This window comes from Cynoglossus semilaevis, chromosome 8 (genome assembly GCF_000523025.1).
Source record: "Cynoglossus semilaevis isolate Cse_v1.0 chromosome 8, Cse_v1.0, whole genome shotgun sequence".
Taxonomy (NCBI): Eukaryota; Metazoa; Chordata; class Actinopteri; order Pleuronectiformes; family Cynoglossidae; genus Cynoglossus; species Cynoglossus semilaevis.
Window position 1 is genome coordinate 5,815,124 of NC_024314.1, and position 14,899 is coordinate 5,830,022.

Sequence of the window (14,899 nt, forward strand, 5' to 3'; positions counted from 1 at the left end):
GTAATATAATTTGGACAAGTCAGATTAAAAAAGCCAAACAGGCCGTATCCGGCCCCCGGGCTGTAGTTTGCCCATGCCTGACTTAGATGGATGTACATGTATTTATATATAAAAAAGCTTTTAATTATGATTTCTTTGAATTGAAGCCAATTCAACCTTTTCACCTTTTATTCGTGGATCAGTAGGGAAACGGTAATGATGGTGAAATACCAAAACGTTATTTTAAAATTTTATTCTCTACATTTCACTGTTCCATCATGAAGTAGGTTTGATTGTATGTGCCGTAATTGTGTCTCCATTCATGTTAAAAAAGAACAGCAATATAAAAATTTGTAGACAAACACTTATATATGTGCAATACATCTATATAAACACATACATATGCATACTGTATGTACACATGAAACACTAAAAACCAGTGGAGAAACCCAGCTGAAGCATTTAAGATCAATCTTTCCAACATTTTTTTTTACATAGGTAACAGTGGAGTTTTTCCATCCTATACTGCAACAGGCAGTCAGACGATCACCTATATGCTGGTTTCTGTTGAAGTAGTATTTGTAGCACTGATTACATACAGTACTAGAAAAAGGATATTGTGTAGCCTACAGTGTGTATCTATTGTAGTATGAACCTAACTTAGCATCACAGTTTGAATCTGAATTTTCTCACATCTTTGAAATTTTTACCAGTGGCTTCTTGACACTTACGTTTGCCTTAAAATGGTTCAAAAGCCAAGGAAACACTATTTTTCATAATTGTACGAAACTTCACTTTTGTCACTATTTATTTTCAGACACCGGCAAATTATTTAGTACTTCCCTCTTCCCTCCCTAAAACTTGTAAGTACAGTAATGTAATAAAGGGTACATAGTATATATGTAGAGAAACACATTGATGATTCTGCCATGACTAGATGCAGCTGTACTGAAATTGTATGCACACTGTAGGTTTGGTTGTGTTCATATATAAATTGAAAATTTCCAGAAAACCATCTTTATTGTCTAATTAATTTTAAACAATTGAAAAGTAACAAATGAAATGCAAAGTCACTTTTATGGATGTGGGTCAACAGGATGGACTCCGGGGTCTTCTTGTTGTGGTCCAGTGTATCACAGGCAGCATTATGGGATAAATGTCATAGGAAGGCAGTGCCCCTGGTGGCCAGATTCCTGTTATCATTGGATCAAACTGCAGAAAAAGTACATTTATTTTTTCAAGTGCATTTAAGAATATTGTATACTGTTTCCACCTAAAGATAACAGTAGAGGGTATATAGGAGGTGGGTTTGTATTTTGTAAATAGTTGTTAATATAGTCAATCTAAATACAAGTACCAGAGGTTTCCTTTCCTATAGCTGTAAAGTTCTGGGTGTGGCTAATGTCACTCCACTCACCAGTGTGTACGGAGGTGGAGAATCCACAGAGCTGTAGCGAGGAGGCCGTATGTCATAACATCTGTTCTCTTCATCTACTTCCACAGAAACAGTGAGGTGTTGTGGAATGGTGGTGTCTCCCTCTGCTGTGGGCGTGGTCACGTCGTATGTCTCTCTTTTCTTTTTTGCATGAATGTAGAAGCAGAAGAGCACCACGACGATGGAGACCACCGAGGCTGGGAACCTGAGGACCATGTTCATTCATATGAAGTAAGTTTATCTTCCAGGGCAAAATAATTTAATGTACTGTGTATTTTACTGCTTTACTTACATATAACCAAAAATACTTAGTGCCTCAGTCATGACTGGGATTAGGTCAGTTCCAACATAACTGAGGAGAGAACGGCTCAGTGTATAATTTTATTGAGCCACATACTAAAACTTTACATTTAATAAGTGTTTAGTTCAACAAAGAAAAATCACAAGAAAGAAATCTAAATCTTGGGGAAAAACCTGAATTTTCAAACCGTTAAAGTCTGTTCTGCAGTAACAACCAGAGTAGTGAAGTCCTTGTTTGCCATTTGTAAAGCATTACAATAGGGCTGTGTGTAATGGAGTTACCGGTAACTGTCTTTGGACCTTCATCCTATAAATCTGTTAGTCATGGCTGCTTGAGTAAGAAAGCTAAAGCCCTATGGTCATTTTGAATCTTTCAAACAGACACAGCAGTTCAAAGCTGTCACTGGAACTTAATGTGTGTTATCTGTATGTAGTCCTTACCAGAATAAAGCATCCAAAACAGCAGTGTCAATCTGTGGGTCGGCTTCAAAAGACTAAAGTGTGGCTTAGGGAAGTGCGTGACATAAAGCACTTTTACAGCATTATAGTCATGTTTAAAGATACAGGACAGAGATACCAGTTACTTCAGACAACTGTGTGGTGTGAAAAAAAAGCTTAATGTTAAGATAAAAAAAATGTACTTTTTAAATCATTATTCCATTATTTTATAATTTGAAATATAATTACAAATATATTGCACCGTATAGGCAGTAATAGCTTATAAAAGAAAAATAAGTTTATAAATGGTGTGTCTGATAAATGTACTTACCAGCGTTCATACAAAATGGCAGTACCTTATCTGCAGTACTTACCTGATTTCCGTACTTGCCTAATTCCTCCAGAAAGGATATATCCTTTCAGGACTTGATGTAATAGTTAAGAAGAATTTTAAAAACTGTTTTGCTTCCTACTTTTATATCCTTTTATAGCATAGCATAGCATATGAAATCACAAAGCATTGTTAACAACCTGCATGTGATTTCATTTGTCATCATAACCATCAATCACAGACTGCTGTAGTTCTTTCCATTTAACATCTTTATTGTCATACATCTCTGTGCAACACCAAAAAAATTATGTCTTTGTGAATGACAGGTTACAGATTCAGAAAATAAGAGACCGGTGATGTTCTACATCAGCCCAGAGTGGACAACCCCAGTCAGTCCTACAACACAGGTATGTTGTGTCTTCATACATACGCCACACTGGGGCAGCAGTAGAGGACTATTAGGTTGTTGCAGTGTGAAATTTAACCACAAGATGTCTCTAATGCCCACATATTCATATTGTGAATATTTGCCTTAGGGTCACAGATGTAGACATGTCTGTGCTTTTAGGTTCATTTGACAATCAAGAAAGATAAGTTGAGACTATGTAGGATTTAAAGTGCAGGAGGAGGTTGAATAAAATGCACTCATTTGCCTTAAAATATGTAGCAATGTCCAGTTCTACAGTTAGAATTCAGAAAAAATATACTTTTTTTGGTACATCAATCTTTGATCACACTAACATACTATACTAATAATATCCTGAATAATTCTTCAGAAATAAAAGATTCTCAAAAATAAATAAAAATCCACTTATTTAACTTAAAATATGTAGCAACGTTCTTTTCTATGGTTAGAATTCAGAAAAAATATACTTTTTCGTACGCCAATCTTTCATTACACTAACATACTATACTAATAATTTCCCAAAAATGTCTTCAAAACTAAAAATAAAATAAAAATCCACTAATTTGCCTTAAAATGCTTTCAATGTCTATTTTTCTGGTTAAAATTCAGAAAAAAATATACTTTTTTGGTACGCTAATCTTTGATCACACTAAACATACTATACCAGGTGTCTGTACAAAACTTAACTTGTATATACCTACTCTTATATCCTTGCCTATGAAATCTTAAATCATTGCTACCAACCTGCATGTAGTTTCATTTGTCATCATAATCATCAATCACAGACTGCTGTAGTTCTTTTTTATTTTACATCTTTATTGTCATTCAGAATAATTATGACAATATGTAACAACTGAACTACATTAGGATAACATGTGAAACAACTTATAACAGACAGAACGTATCTTTGCATAGTTTTAGAAACACACAAAAACATGTCAAAAAAGAAAAAAGTATCATTCCACTGTCATTGTCTGCAATGTCATGACAATCAAAGATTCTTGAAGACACGAAAAAATGTCACAGCAAACTTTACAAGCTCAAAGAAAAATAAATATAACACCAAAACAAATGATGTCTTTGTAAACGACAGGTTACAGATTCAGAAAATAAGAGACCGGTGATGTTCTACATCAGCCCAGAGTGGACAACCCCAGTCAGTCCTACAACACAGGTATGTTGTGTCTTCATACATACGCCACACTGGGGCAGCAGTAGAGGACTATTAGGTTGTTGCAGTGTGAAATTTAACCACAAGATGTCTCTAATGCCCACATATTCATACCGTGAATAGTCTGTGCTTTTAGGTTCATTTGACAATCAAGAAAGATAAGTTGAGACTATGTAGGATTTAAAGTGCAGGAGGAGGAGATAGGGGAGACACAGGTCTGCTGTGGAGAAAGTTGAGGGTCGATGTATGGTGGAGGAGACTCTGAGTAAGACGGTGGTTCACACTGTGAAGAACAGGAGATGGTTGATTAGATGACTTACAAATAGTGCAAGAATATTTGTTATACAAAATGTTAGAACAAAAGACACCATTAATGCACTTTGAAGAGCAAGACTTTGAAGACTTTACCCTGTATGGGGGCGGACTGATGTTTCCGGAACCATACACTGGAGGAACGTTGTAGGAAGTTTGAGAATTTGGGTCACACGAGTCTGACTCTTCGTCTTCTTCTTCATGCATGGGGATGATGTAAACAGAGGCAGAGTTGTTAGCTCTTGGTGGCCAGGCTTCTTCTTCTCCTCCTTGTTTCCTTGTGTAATGGCACAAAATGAGCCAGAGTGCAATAACAAGTCCCAACAAGGGGATTCTGCACAGAGGAAAAAACGAGAGTAGAGTCAAGTCAAGTGAACTGTGTGTAAAGTATGAAGTATGTGAAATGACTTTTAGGTTGTACTCACGTAACAGTAGGGTAGTAGACCACCATGGCGATTTACTCAACTGAAAAAAAGAATCTCTTTTTAAAATGTGAGAACAGTACGTGGAGTGTTAAAAACATGTAATGTAAGAAAAAACTAAAACCAGGTTACAAAAATTGTCATCACCCAATTTAACATGAACATTACAGAAAATGCATGAAAGTAAGATTAAGAAGTCCTTTGTCCGTCCCACAATGGTAACATTTATGGTTAGTTTGACAGATGTCAAATTGTGATATGGAACCATAAAGGTGTTTTCTGAATAGCATTTAGCAGACAGCCAGGACTAACGCTGTGTCACACACAGAAAATCGTACCAAACATTTTAGAAAATAGTAGAAGACAAAGTGCAGAGTTAACATTTCTAAATCTGAAGAAATGTGCTGAGAAATAAAAAAAAAATCCAACAGAATCTGTGCATTTATATTTTGTGTTGTCACTCCTTTAATATTTTATATTATTTTCCCATGCACAGAGAGTCATAATTACTATGTGTGCATAAAAACTGCACTGCACTATACTATAATTAGCTTCACCGTAGCTGTGGACATGTGTTTGCACAGCTGTTTAAAGCTGGTGTTACACATGAAATCATAGAAGTATAGAATCGTAAAGAAACTTGTGAGTCAAATTAATTCAGTTTCAGACATTTTCTGAACAAATTTCCATATAGGAAATCAGAGCAATGAGTGTTTAATGTTCTATTAATAGCATTTAAAGTGGAGCTCACCTGAGTCAGGTCCAGACAGTTCAGCCTGTGGAGACTGTTCACTGTTCCCATACATTTTATAGCCCGAGTGACCTGTTTAAGGCAGTTAATAAGTGAGATTAGCAGTAGTGACGTGACCAACTTATCACTATTGACACAATTCTTGGTCTATAGAGACTGACGTGTGAGGCTAAAGGCCACTGGACTATTGAGGTGAACTGGGAATGACAGGATATGCAGTCAGGAGAGGCACATATACAAGAATCTGTGTTTCAGCGTGTGTCTCAGGAATGCAGAGCCAGGGTCTGTTGGAACATGCTCAGGAGCAGAAGGTTGTACCGCTGCAGAATGTTTCACCGGGAGGAAGGGTTTTTTTTCTTTTTCCTGGAGGTGAAACAGTGTGAACTGAGGCAACACAGATGAGATGACTGAAGGACACAATCAGGCTTTATTTAATTGGACACAAAAACCCACTGTTGTTTTAACAGAATCCAGAAATATATGAAATACACACTAGTTGTACTAGTTTTCTGTGCAGTTCTGTTCTGGGCTGTGTGCTTTTTTTGAAGTCTTTGAAATCACTGTAGTTCTTGAAAGGAAATCTTATAACCTTTATGTAAGTTTTTTTTTCAAAGTAAAACATTTTGCCACAACCAACAGCTCAAACCTTAAATCAAAGGTCTTCAATGTGGTCCACAACCTCTGAAGGATCTGTAGAGATACTGTCAGGGCTTTAATTACCCCTACACTCTCTACCTTGTGTTAAAAATACAAAGGTCAGTTTAAGCAGCTTGTAGGCTTGATTAATATGGGGTTGAAAGACAGCATTAGTATTAGCAGTGGTGTGAGTTGACAAGGTGAAGTAGTAATGTTTCAGTGGCACATTTGAAATAGAAACATACAAATATGAACTAATTATTTAAACTGCCTAGACCAGGGGTGTTGGCTGGTGCTGTGGCACAGTGTACAGGTTGCTGGTTAGGCTTTCTGTGAAATGTATTTGTTTCTGTTTGCAGAGAAAACCTGTGTAAACCTATTGAGAGAAGCTGTTAATATTTTTAATGGAATAAAACCCAGGAATAGTGAAACTCTTTATGAACATTAGACACGACACTGCCTTTCATCTGTGCACGTTCTGTGATAAGGTTTGCTCCATGTACTTGGTTCCCCACAGTATAAAGACGTGCAGAGGGAGGTGAAGGTCATGGAGGGAAGTGTGAGATGTTTGATTGTGCTTCTGGGGACCAGAGACCAGATTGTGGAGGAAGAGGACCATGGGGGCCGTGGATTCAGAAGTGATCACCCACCAGCTAACGGTGAGTTAACTTAAAAAGTAAGAAACGTTTAAGAGTAAAGAATCATTTATTTGTTGGTCACATTAGATATATTCTCAGAAACATGTGTAAGCAGTGGGCTAGGCCTCAACGCTGAAGTTAGCTTAGCATGAAGAGTGGAAATGTGGACATCCACAGTAGCATTTTGTATGAAACCAACAAAATGTTCTTCACTTTCTCTGTCTTGTACTTGTCTTGTGTATAACCAAAACATGAGGGGAACGACCAGCTCCTTAAAATAATGGTGGAGGAGGTGGTGGTGGAGGCAGAGAGGGGGAAGGGGGGGCAGAGGACCGGCTCCAAATGTAGGTGGAGGAGGTGGTAAAGAACCCGCTCCTAATGATGGGGGTGGTGGAGAACAGAAAACACCAGCTCCTGAAACTGGAAGAGGCGGCGAAGGAGGGTAGGTGCTGTTTGACAAACTCTTTGTTGATGGAGCGGGTGGAGGTGGGAAATCTGGACCTGTGGAAGTTGGTGGAAGAGTAGGTATACCAGGGTCTGCAGGAGGAGCGGGAGGCAGACTACTATCAGTGGAGTTGGAGCCAATTTTTAAAGTGGGAACTGCGGGTGAAGGAACAGTGATGCCAAAGCTCCACCTGCAGGAGGAGAAGTGTGAGATGTTTGATTGTGCTTCTCTTATGGTTCCTCAGGTTCTAGAGGAGTTTTGAACCAGCATGAGCTGTGAGATAGGGGACCAGAGACCAGATTGTGGAGGAAGAGGACCATGGGGGCCGTGGATTCAGAAGTGATCACCCACCAGCTAACGGTGAGTTAACTTAAAAAGTAAGAAACGTTTAAGAGTAAAGAATCATTTATTTGTTGGTCACATTAGATATATTCTCAGAAACATGTGTAAGCAGTGGGCTAGGCCTCAATGCTGAAGTTAGCTTAGCATGAAGAGTGGAAATGTGGACATCCACAGTAGCATTTTGTATGAAACCAACAAAATGTTCTTCACTTTCTCTGTCTTGTACTTGTCTTGTGTATAACCAAAACATGAGGGGAACGACCAGCTCCTTAAAATAATGGTGGAGGAGGTGGTGGTGGAGGCAGAGGACCAGATTCTGGAGGGGGGGGAGGCAGAGGACCAGATCCTGGAGGTGGTGGAGGCAGGGGAGGCAGAGGACCAGATCCTGGAGGTGGGGGAGGCAAAGGACCAGATCCTGGAGGTGGGGGGGGGGGGGGAGGCAGAGGACCAGATCCTGGAGGTGGGGGGGGGGGGGGAGGCAGAGGACCAGATCCTGGAGGTGGTGGAGGCAGGGGAGGCAGAGGACCAGATCCTGGAGGTGGGGGGGGGGGGGGAGGCAGAGGACCAGATCCTGGAGGTGGTGGAGGCAGGGGAGGCAGAGGACCAGATCCTGGAGGTGGGGGGGGGGGGGGAGGCAGAGGACCAGATCCTGGAGGTGGTGGAGGCAGGGGAGGCAGAGGACCAGATCCTGGAGGTGGGGGAGGCAAAGGACCAGATCCTGGAGGTGGGGGGGGGGGGGGAGGCAGAGGACCAGATCCTGGAGGTGGTGGAGGTGGGGGAGGCAGAGGACCAGATCCTGGAGGTGGTGGAGGTGGGGGAGGCAGAGGACCAGATCCTGGAGGTGGTGGAGGTGGGGGAGGCAGAGGACCAGATCCTGGAGGTGGGGGGGGGGGGGGAGGCAGAGGACCAGATCCTGGAGGTGGGGGGGGGGGGGGAGGCAGAGGACCAGATCCTGGAGGTGGGGGGGGGGGGGGAGGCAGAGGACCAGATCCTGGAGGTGGTGGAGGCAGGGGAGGCAGAGGACCAGATCCTGGAGGTGGGGGAGGCAAAGGACCAGATCCTGGAGGTGGGGGGGGGGGGGGAGGCAGAGGACCAGATCCTGGAGGTGGGGGGGGGGGGGGAGGCAGAGGACCAGATCCTGGAGGTGGGGGGGGGGGGGGAGGCAGAGGACCAGATCCTGGAGGTGGTGGAGGCAGGGGAGGCAGAGGACCAGATCCTGGAGGTGGTGGAGGTGGGGGAGGCAGAGGACCAGATCCTGGAGGTGGTGGAGGCAGGGGAGGCAGAGGACCAGATCCTGGAGGTGGTGGAGGTGGGGGAGGCAGAGGACCAGATCCTGGAGGTGGTGGAGGCAGGGGAGGCAGAGGACCAGATCCTGGAGGTGGTGGGGGAGACAGAGGACCAGCTCCGAATGTAGGTGGAGGAGGTGGTAAAGAACCTGCTCCTAATGATGGGGGTGGTGGGGGTGGTGGAGGACAGAAAACACCAGCTCCTGACACTGGAAGAGGCGGCGAAGGAGGGTAGGTGCTGTTTGACAAACTGTTTGTTGATGGAGCAGGTGGAGGTGGGAAATCTGGGCCTGTGGAAGTTGGTGGAAGAGTAGGTATACCAGGGTCTGCAGGAGGAGCGGGAGGCAGACTACTATCAGTGGAGTTGGAGCCAATTTTTAAAGTGGGAACTGCGGGTGAAGGAACAGTGATGCCAAAGCTCCACCTGCAGGAGGAGAAGTTTATACCTAGTAAATGTCTTAACAGAGGTGTGCTTAGCATTTAGGTCTGTAAATAATATATGTAGTTGATAATTAATGCTATATTTATAGTTAGCTTTGAAATAGCAGTTTAGTTAAAGAAAATGAAGCTTTTTTTAAGTTCTGTGGCTAAAATGTTTCTTAGATCATTTTAAGTTGTCTTTTAAACATTGTTAGCCTCTCATTGTGGAGGTTAACTGCTGTGATAGGGAAAAGGTCAAGCATTGTTTTAGTTTTAAAGGTTTGTCTTTTTCCCAACGTGAAACCTATTTGTGTTAAATGACTAACACTACAGTTTTTGTGAAAGGTTTAAAAGAGGTTTAAACTCACGTAAAAGTATCTGCTGAGGTCTGTGTGCTGTCTGCTGTCTTCACAGGCTCCTGCTTCACCTGCACACATGAATGAAGTTGAACAAGGATGAGCTACACTTAGTACTTGTACCACCAGCCATTGTGCACAAGTCTGTCTACCTGAAAGCAGTGTCCCACAGAGTCCAGGATGGAGTAGGATATTGGCATCCTGGTCCAGCGTTTCTCTGGCTCCAGGCCTGTAGGGGGCGGAGCCATGCGCCTGGTACGGATCTTCTCCTTGGGGGCGGTGAAATTGCCGATCTCTCGCCTTGAGACCTTCTCGAAGTGGATTTCTGCACCCTGAAGCAGAGAGAACATCTTTAGCCTGTAGTTCAGGCAAAGGGCATGTGTGATATCCAAGAAGTGAAGCAATTCTTTGTCATCACAATAGTCCTTAAAATAGGTGGGGCACTATTAAAAATAAAAAAAAAGAAACGTAATGACTAAAAAACATAAAGCTGTAGAATGTTAGTAGAAATAATAAGCATGTATGTAGCAAACCACTGCACCAAGTGCATACTGGCCTAGATGGACAGACTGTATATGAAAGCTGGGCAGAGCGCATATTATTGTAAAGACAAATAAAGGCTATTAACTGTCATCTGTGTCAGCGTCTTTGTTTGGGCTTTGTAACAAAAGCCTGAGAAGATGATCAGAGCGTTTAGGAGGCATCGTAGGGCGTTCAATTAGGGTCAACTGTCACCAAACACAAGAACACAAACTTTACAGCAACGTACTACGTAACGGCGAGTGGCGGACAGACAAAGGGAGATGCTGAGAGATGATACGATGCATGAGCCAATCAGAGTGAGGAACAGTAGAGCATGCTCAATGCTGTGTTCAATCTCTAGGTAAACAAAGCTACCAGGTAAGTCTTTCAGTTTATTTTTATAATATATTTTTACTGTTTCTTTTTTTTAGGTTACAAAATGTTTTTCTTTCACGAAAATAATGAAAATATTGGAAATGTATATATATAAATATCTTTTTCTTTCGGCTTTTTCAGGGGTTGCCACAGCGAATCATTGATTTCCATCTCTCCCTGTTCTCTGCATCTTCTACTCTGACTCCAACTATCTGCATGTCCTCCCTCACTGCATCCATATATCTCCTCTTTGGCCTTCCTCTTTTTCTCCTACCTGGTAGCTCCATCTCTAACATTCTTCTACCAATGTATCCACTGTCCCTCCTCTGCACATGTCCAAACCATCTCAATCTGGCTTCTCTAGCTTTTTCTCCAAACCTTCCTGTCTGTGTTGTCCCTCTAATGACCTCATTCCTGACCCTGTCCATTCTTGTCACTCCTAAAGAGAATCTTAGCATCTTTAACTCTGCCACCTCCAGCTCCTCCTCCTGTCTTCTGCCTATTGCTACTGTCTCTAAACCATACATCATGGCTGGTCTCACCACTGTCCTGTAAACCTTTCCCTTCACCTTAGCTGACACTCTTCTGCCACCGATCACTCCTGACACTTTTCTCCAGCTGTTCCATCCTGCCTGTACTCTATTCTTCACCTCTCTTCCACAGTCTCCGCTGCTCTGAACAGTTGATCCTAAGTACCTAAACTCCTGCACCTTCACCACCTCTGCTCCTTGTAGCCTCACTATTTCACTGTTCTGCCTTTCGTTTACACACATGTACTCTGTCTTGCTGCGACTGACCTTCATTCCTCTTCTTTCTAGTGCAAACCTCCACCTCTCTAGGTTCTCTTCTAGCTGCTGCCTACTCTCACTACAGATCACAATGTCATCTGCAAACATCATAGTCCATGGGGACTCCTGTCTGACCTCATCTGTCAATCTGTCCATCACCACAGCAAACAAGAAGGGGCTCAGGGCCGATCCTTGATGTAGTCCCACCTCCACTTTGAAGTCTTCTGTCCTTCCAACAGCACACCTCACTGCTGTTGTACTATTCTCATACATGTCCTGCACCAAACTAACATACGTCTCTGCCACTCCTGACTTCCTCATACAAAACCACAATTCCTCCCTTGGCACTTTGTCATATGCCTTTTCTAGATCTACAAATACACAATGTAGCTCCTTCTGACCTTCTCTGTACTTCTCCATCAACATCCTCAAGGCAAATATTGCATCTGTGGTACTCTTCCTAGGCATGAAACCATACTGTTGTTCACAAATCTCCACTTCCTGGCTCAACCTAGCTTCAACTACCCTTTCCCAAATCTTCATTGTAGTGACTCATCAACTTTCTCCCTGTAGGGAATTAATATATATGTAATATATAATTAATATATATAAAATATATTTACCATAAAATAACTGGCAAGATTGGAATAAAAAATATTTGCGATGTACTAAGGGAGTGAGAGGAGAACCGCGATATAGAGAGGGACCACTGTATTGATAAATTCTACATGTTTCTGTTTGTGTACAATGACAAGTCGAACAAAATGTAGCTCTATGGATTTAAAGTACAATAATTGAGTAGAAGGTAGAGCTTTGATCTCACCAGTGACAGCAGGTTGACTGAGGACTCCATGGCTTTAACCTTCATGGCCTGGGAGTCCAGTAGTCTGACCACAGTGTTGGCCAAGCTGTTGATCTGATACGTCACACTGGCTAGAGCCTGAGTGGTCAAAGCTTTGGCTTCTTCCACTGCTTGAGACTGATCGTCCACCTACAGGATGAGGTGAAAATATAACATTAGGTAGTTTTTTACATGCAGAAATATTTGCAGCAAAAGAAGCCGAACGTTGAAGCTTTGAGAATATTTCCCGTCTCATTGACTGACCTTAAAGTAGTTGTTTTCGCAATAATCTGCTACTTGCAGGAGGTTGCTGTGATTGTCCAGGAGTTTTTTTCTGTCATCAGGAGCCGTTTGTAAAATGTGACGAATAACTTGAGAGAGGTCCTCCTGTTCCGGCATTTCTCCCATGTCTGACCTATTTGACGAAATAGTATAAAAATAAGGTATTATAAACGTAGACAAAACTCACGCTCTCCACAGCGAGTAAAGTTGGTGTAAACGCAGCGATGTGTTGTGACCGCGGTGAAATCGCTGTAAGGCTCTTCATTTAGGGACCATCAATAAGTTACTGCGTGAGAGGCACATGCGAGACGAGAGACCGTGAAGCGGCGAAAAAAACAATTGTGAGCGATGAAGTTATATATGTGTTTAAAATGACATGAAATGAATGGGCCCATAAATATACCTGTAATACTCACATTGTTGTAAGGAAACTCGTTGACGGTCTCTAAATGGAGAGTTTAAAGAGTTAACTGTGTGTCATCTGATGGACCTGAAACAAATCTTCAGCGCAGTGTCAACGACTCATGGGAGTCATAGTATATGATTGTTGCCCAAAAGTGGAAGAAGTCCTCGTAATGTACCTGAATGCAATAAAATATGGCCCTGGTGAAATATGTCTTTGTGAAATTCGGGAAAAGGACGTATGTTGAGATGTGAAAGCTGACTTACTGTTCTATGATTTTTACCAAGAAGTAGTGGTGTGCAGACGCGTCATTAGGCACCGAGGCGTTCTTAACAATCGTAGTGATAAAGAATCAAAGCTTCAAGGCTTAAATGACAGTGACATCTGGTGGACAACTGAAGCCATAGCAGCCTGTGCACGACTGAAATGTGTCCACAACGGTGTTTGTCTTTCAGTCACCTGATCGCCTCAGCACAAGGAGCCGGCGATGAGGGGAAGTGGGCCAGGTTACTATGGAGACACTTCATGTCCAAACACATATGATTATAGCTCTTAAAGCACTGGATCTCAAACGGTTCACATCGTGTACCGAGTGTAGTTTTGCAGCCATACGTCATCAGTGGTTTGAGAATTAGTGCTTTAAAGCGACAGTCAAACATGAGTGACATCACAGACGAGACCTGTCTTCAGGAGTTCATACTGTAGTTTGAACCTACGTGAAGCTGCCGCCCCCCCCCCCCCCCCCCCCCCAAATTCCGGCCCTGCCATAATGAAGTATTACCATGCAGTTCCAGGGGGCCGGCCAGTACAAAGAGTGTGGAAGTGTGTGAGGGGGGTTGCAATTACCTAGTTCAATATGGAATGTTTTGAAGTAATTCAAGCCCCCTGTGCTGAAGGACAGCAAGTTCAGTGGAGAAGAGTAATGTGTATTATTGCTGTACAACAGCAGAGGGCGACAATGAGTGTATATTTCAGTTTAAATGGAATTGAAGGGAGAAGAAATGGTCCACCACCTGCGTGAATGTTTTCATGAAGGTGGGGGTTGTGCAAATATAAATGACCCTTTGTGTAACGAGGACTTCGTCATAGGTCACTCATGCTCTGAACAAAAGCACACCAAGACCATTGCGTTGTCTAGAAGTTGCTCTTGATGGAAGTGCTCCACATACAATGATACAATACAACACCAACACCTCACACACACAACAGTGTGTCCATGTGCTCCATGCTAACCTGTTGTCTTCATAGCCGTGCTCCCCCAGCTCCACAGTTACCTGTACATTCAGTAGAGTATACCAAACACCTATGGAAGGACCTCTTCTGTCAAGGGAAAAGGTCACAACACAACATTACAAAAGGTAGCAACTGATCTTAACACATTTTGTCAACAACAAACATCTATTAATTAACAGTTATCAACACATTTTCAAGATATTATTTGAATCAATTTAACTTGTTTCACAATTTTCACAAAATGACCATTTCTACTCCCCATGGCAGGTCATCTCCCCATTCATCTCAATAGACACTTCCCACTTTAAAAGCATTTTGGGATATTTTAAGGCCACCCCACACTTAGGACTATATAGTCTGTGAGTACTAATACTGTTTACTTTTCATCCTGTGGAATGAGCGCCAGGATTGTGAAGACGATTAATCTATAAACAGTTGTGATGTTTATCTGGATGAGAAACATGTTCCCCCATGGGGCCTCATCTTTCTCATCCTGCTGCAGTGATAGTGAGGAAAAGCCCAACACAGCACTTTACTGGTTTATGGTCCTGTTTTCACAGACATTATCAGGTGGTAATAAAACACAATTTCACTCCAACTGGTATCTATTTCACAGATGACGAAGACACTATGACTTTTCATAATTTCCCTCTCCTCACGAGGCAGCTCCAAAGTTAGATTTAGAAATAACCAATGTCATATATTTTAGACTCATGCTGTTAAGAGATGTGATTTCTGGGAGTGGGAGCCATAAAGTTCAAATCTCCCATATACAGTGTGTGTGTGT

The 14,899-nt window shown here is 42.3% G+C and overlaps 1 protein-coding gene across 1 annotated transcript; it reads right to left on the bottom strand.

The window, feature by feature from the left end:
- Positions 1-8,916: 8,916 nt before the first annotated feature.
- Positions 8,917-12,800, bottom strand: LOC103381755 (abl interactor 2-like). Its single transcript, XM_025057833.1, has 4 exons — positions 12,459-12,800; positions 12,177-12,344; positions 9,821-10,000; positions 8,917-9,739 (listed from the first exon to the last, which is right to left on the bottom strand). Exons 1-4 carry the CDS (start codon positions 12,600-12,602, stop codon positions 9,677-9,679), a joined length of 555 nt encoding a protein of 184 aa, XP_024913601.1. The 5' UTR covers positions 12,603-12,800; the 3' UTR covers positions 8,917-9,676.
- Positions 12,801-14,899: the final 2,099 nt, after the last annotated feature.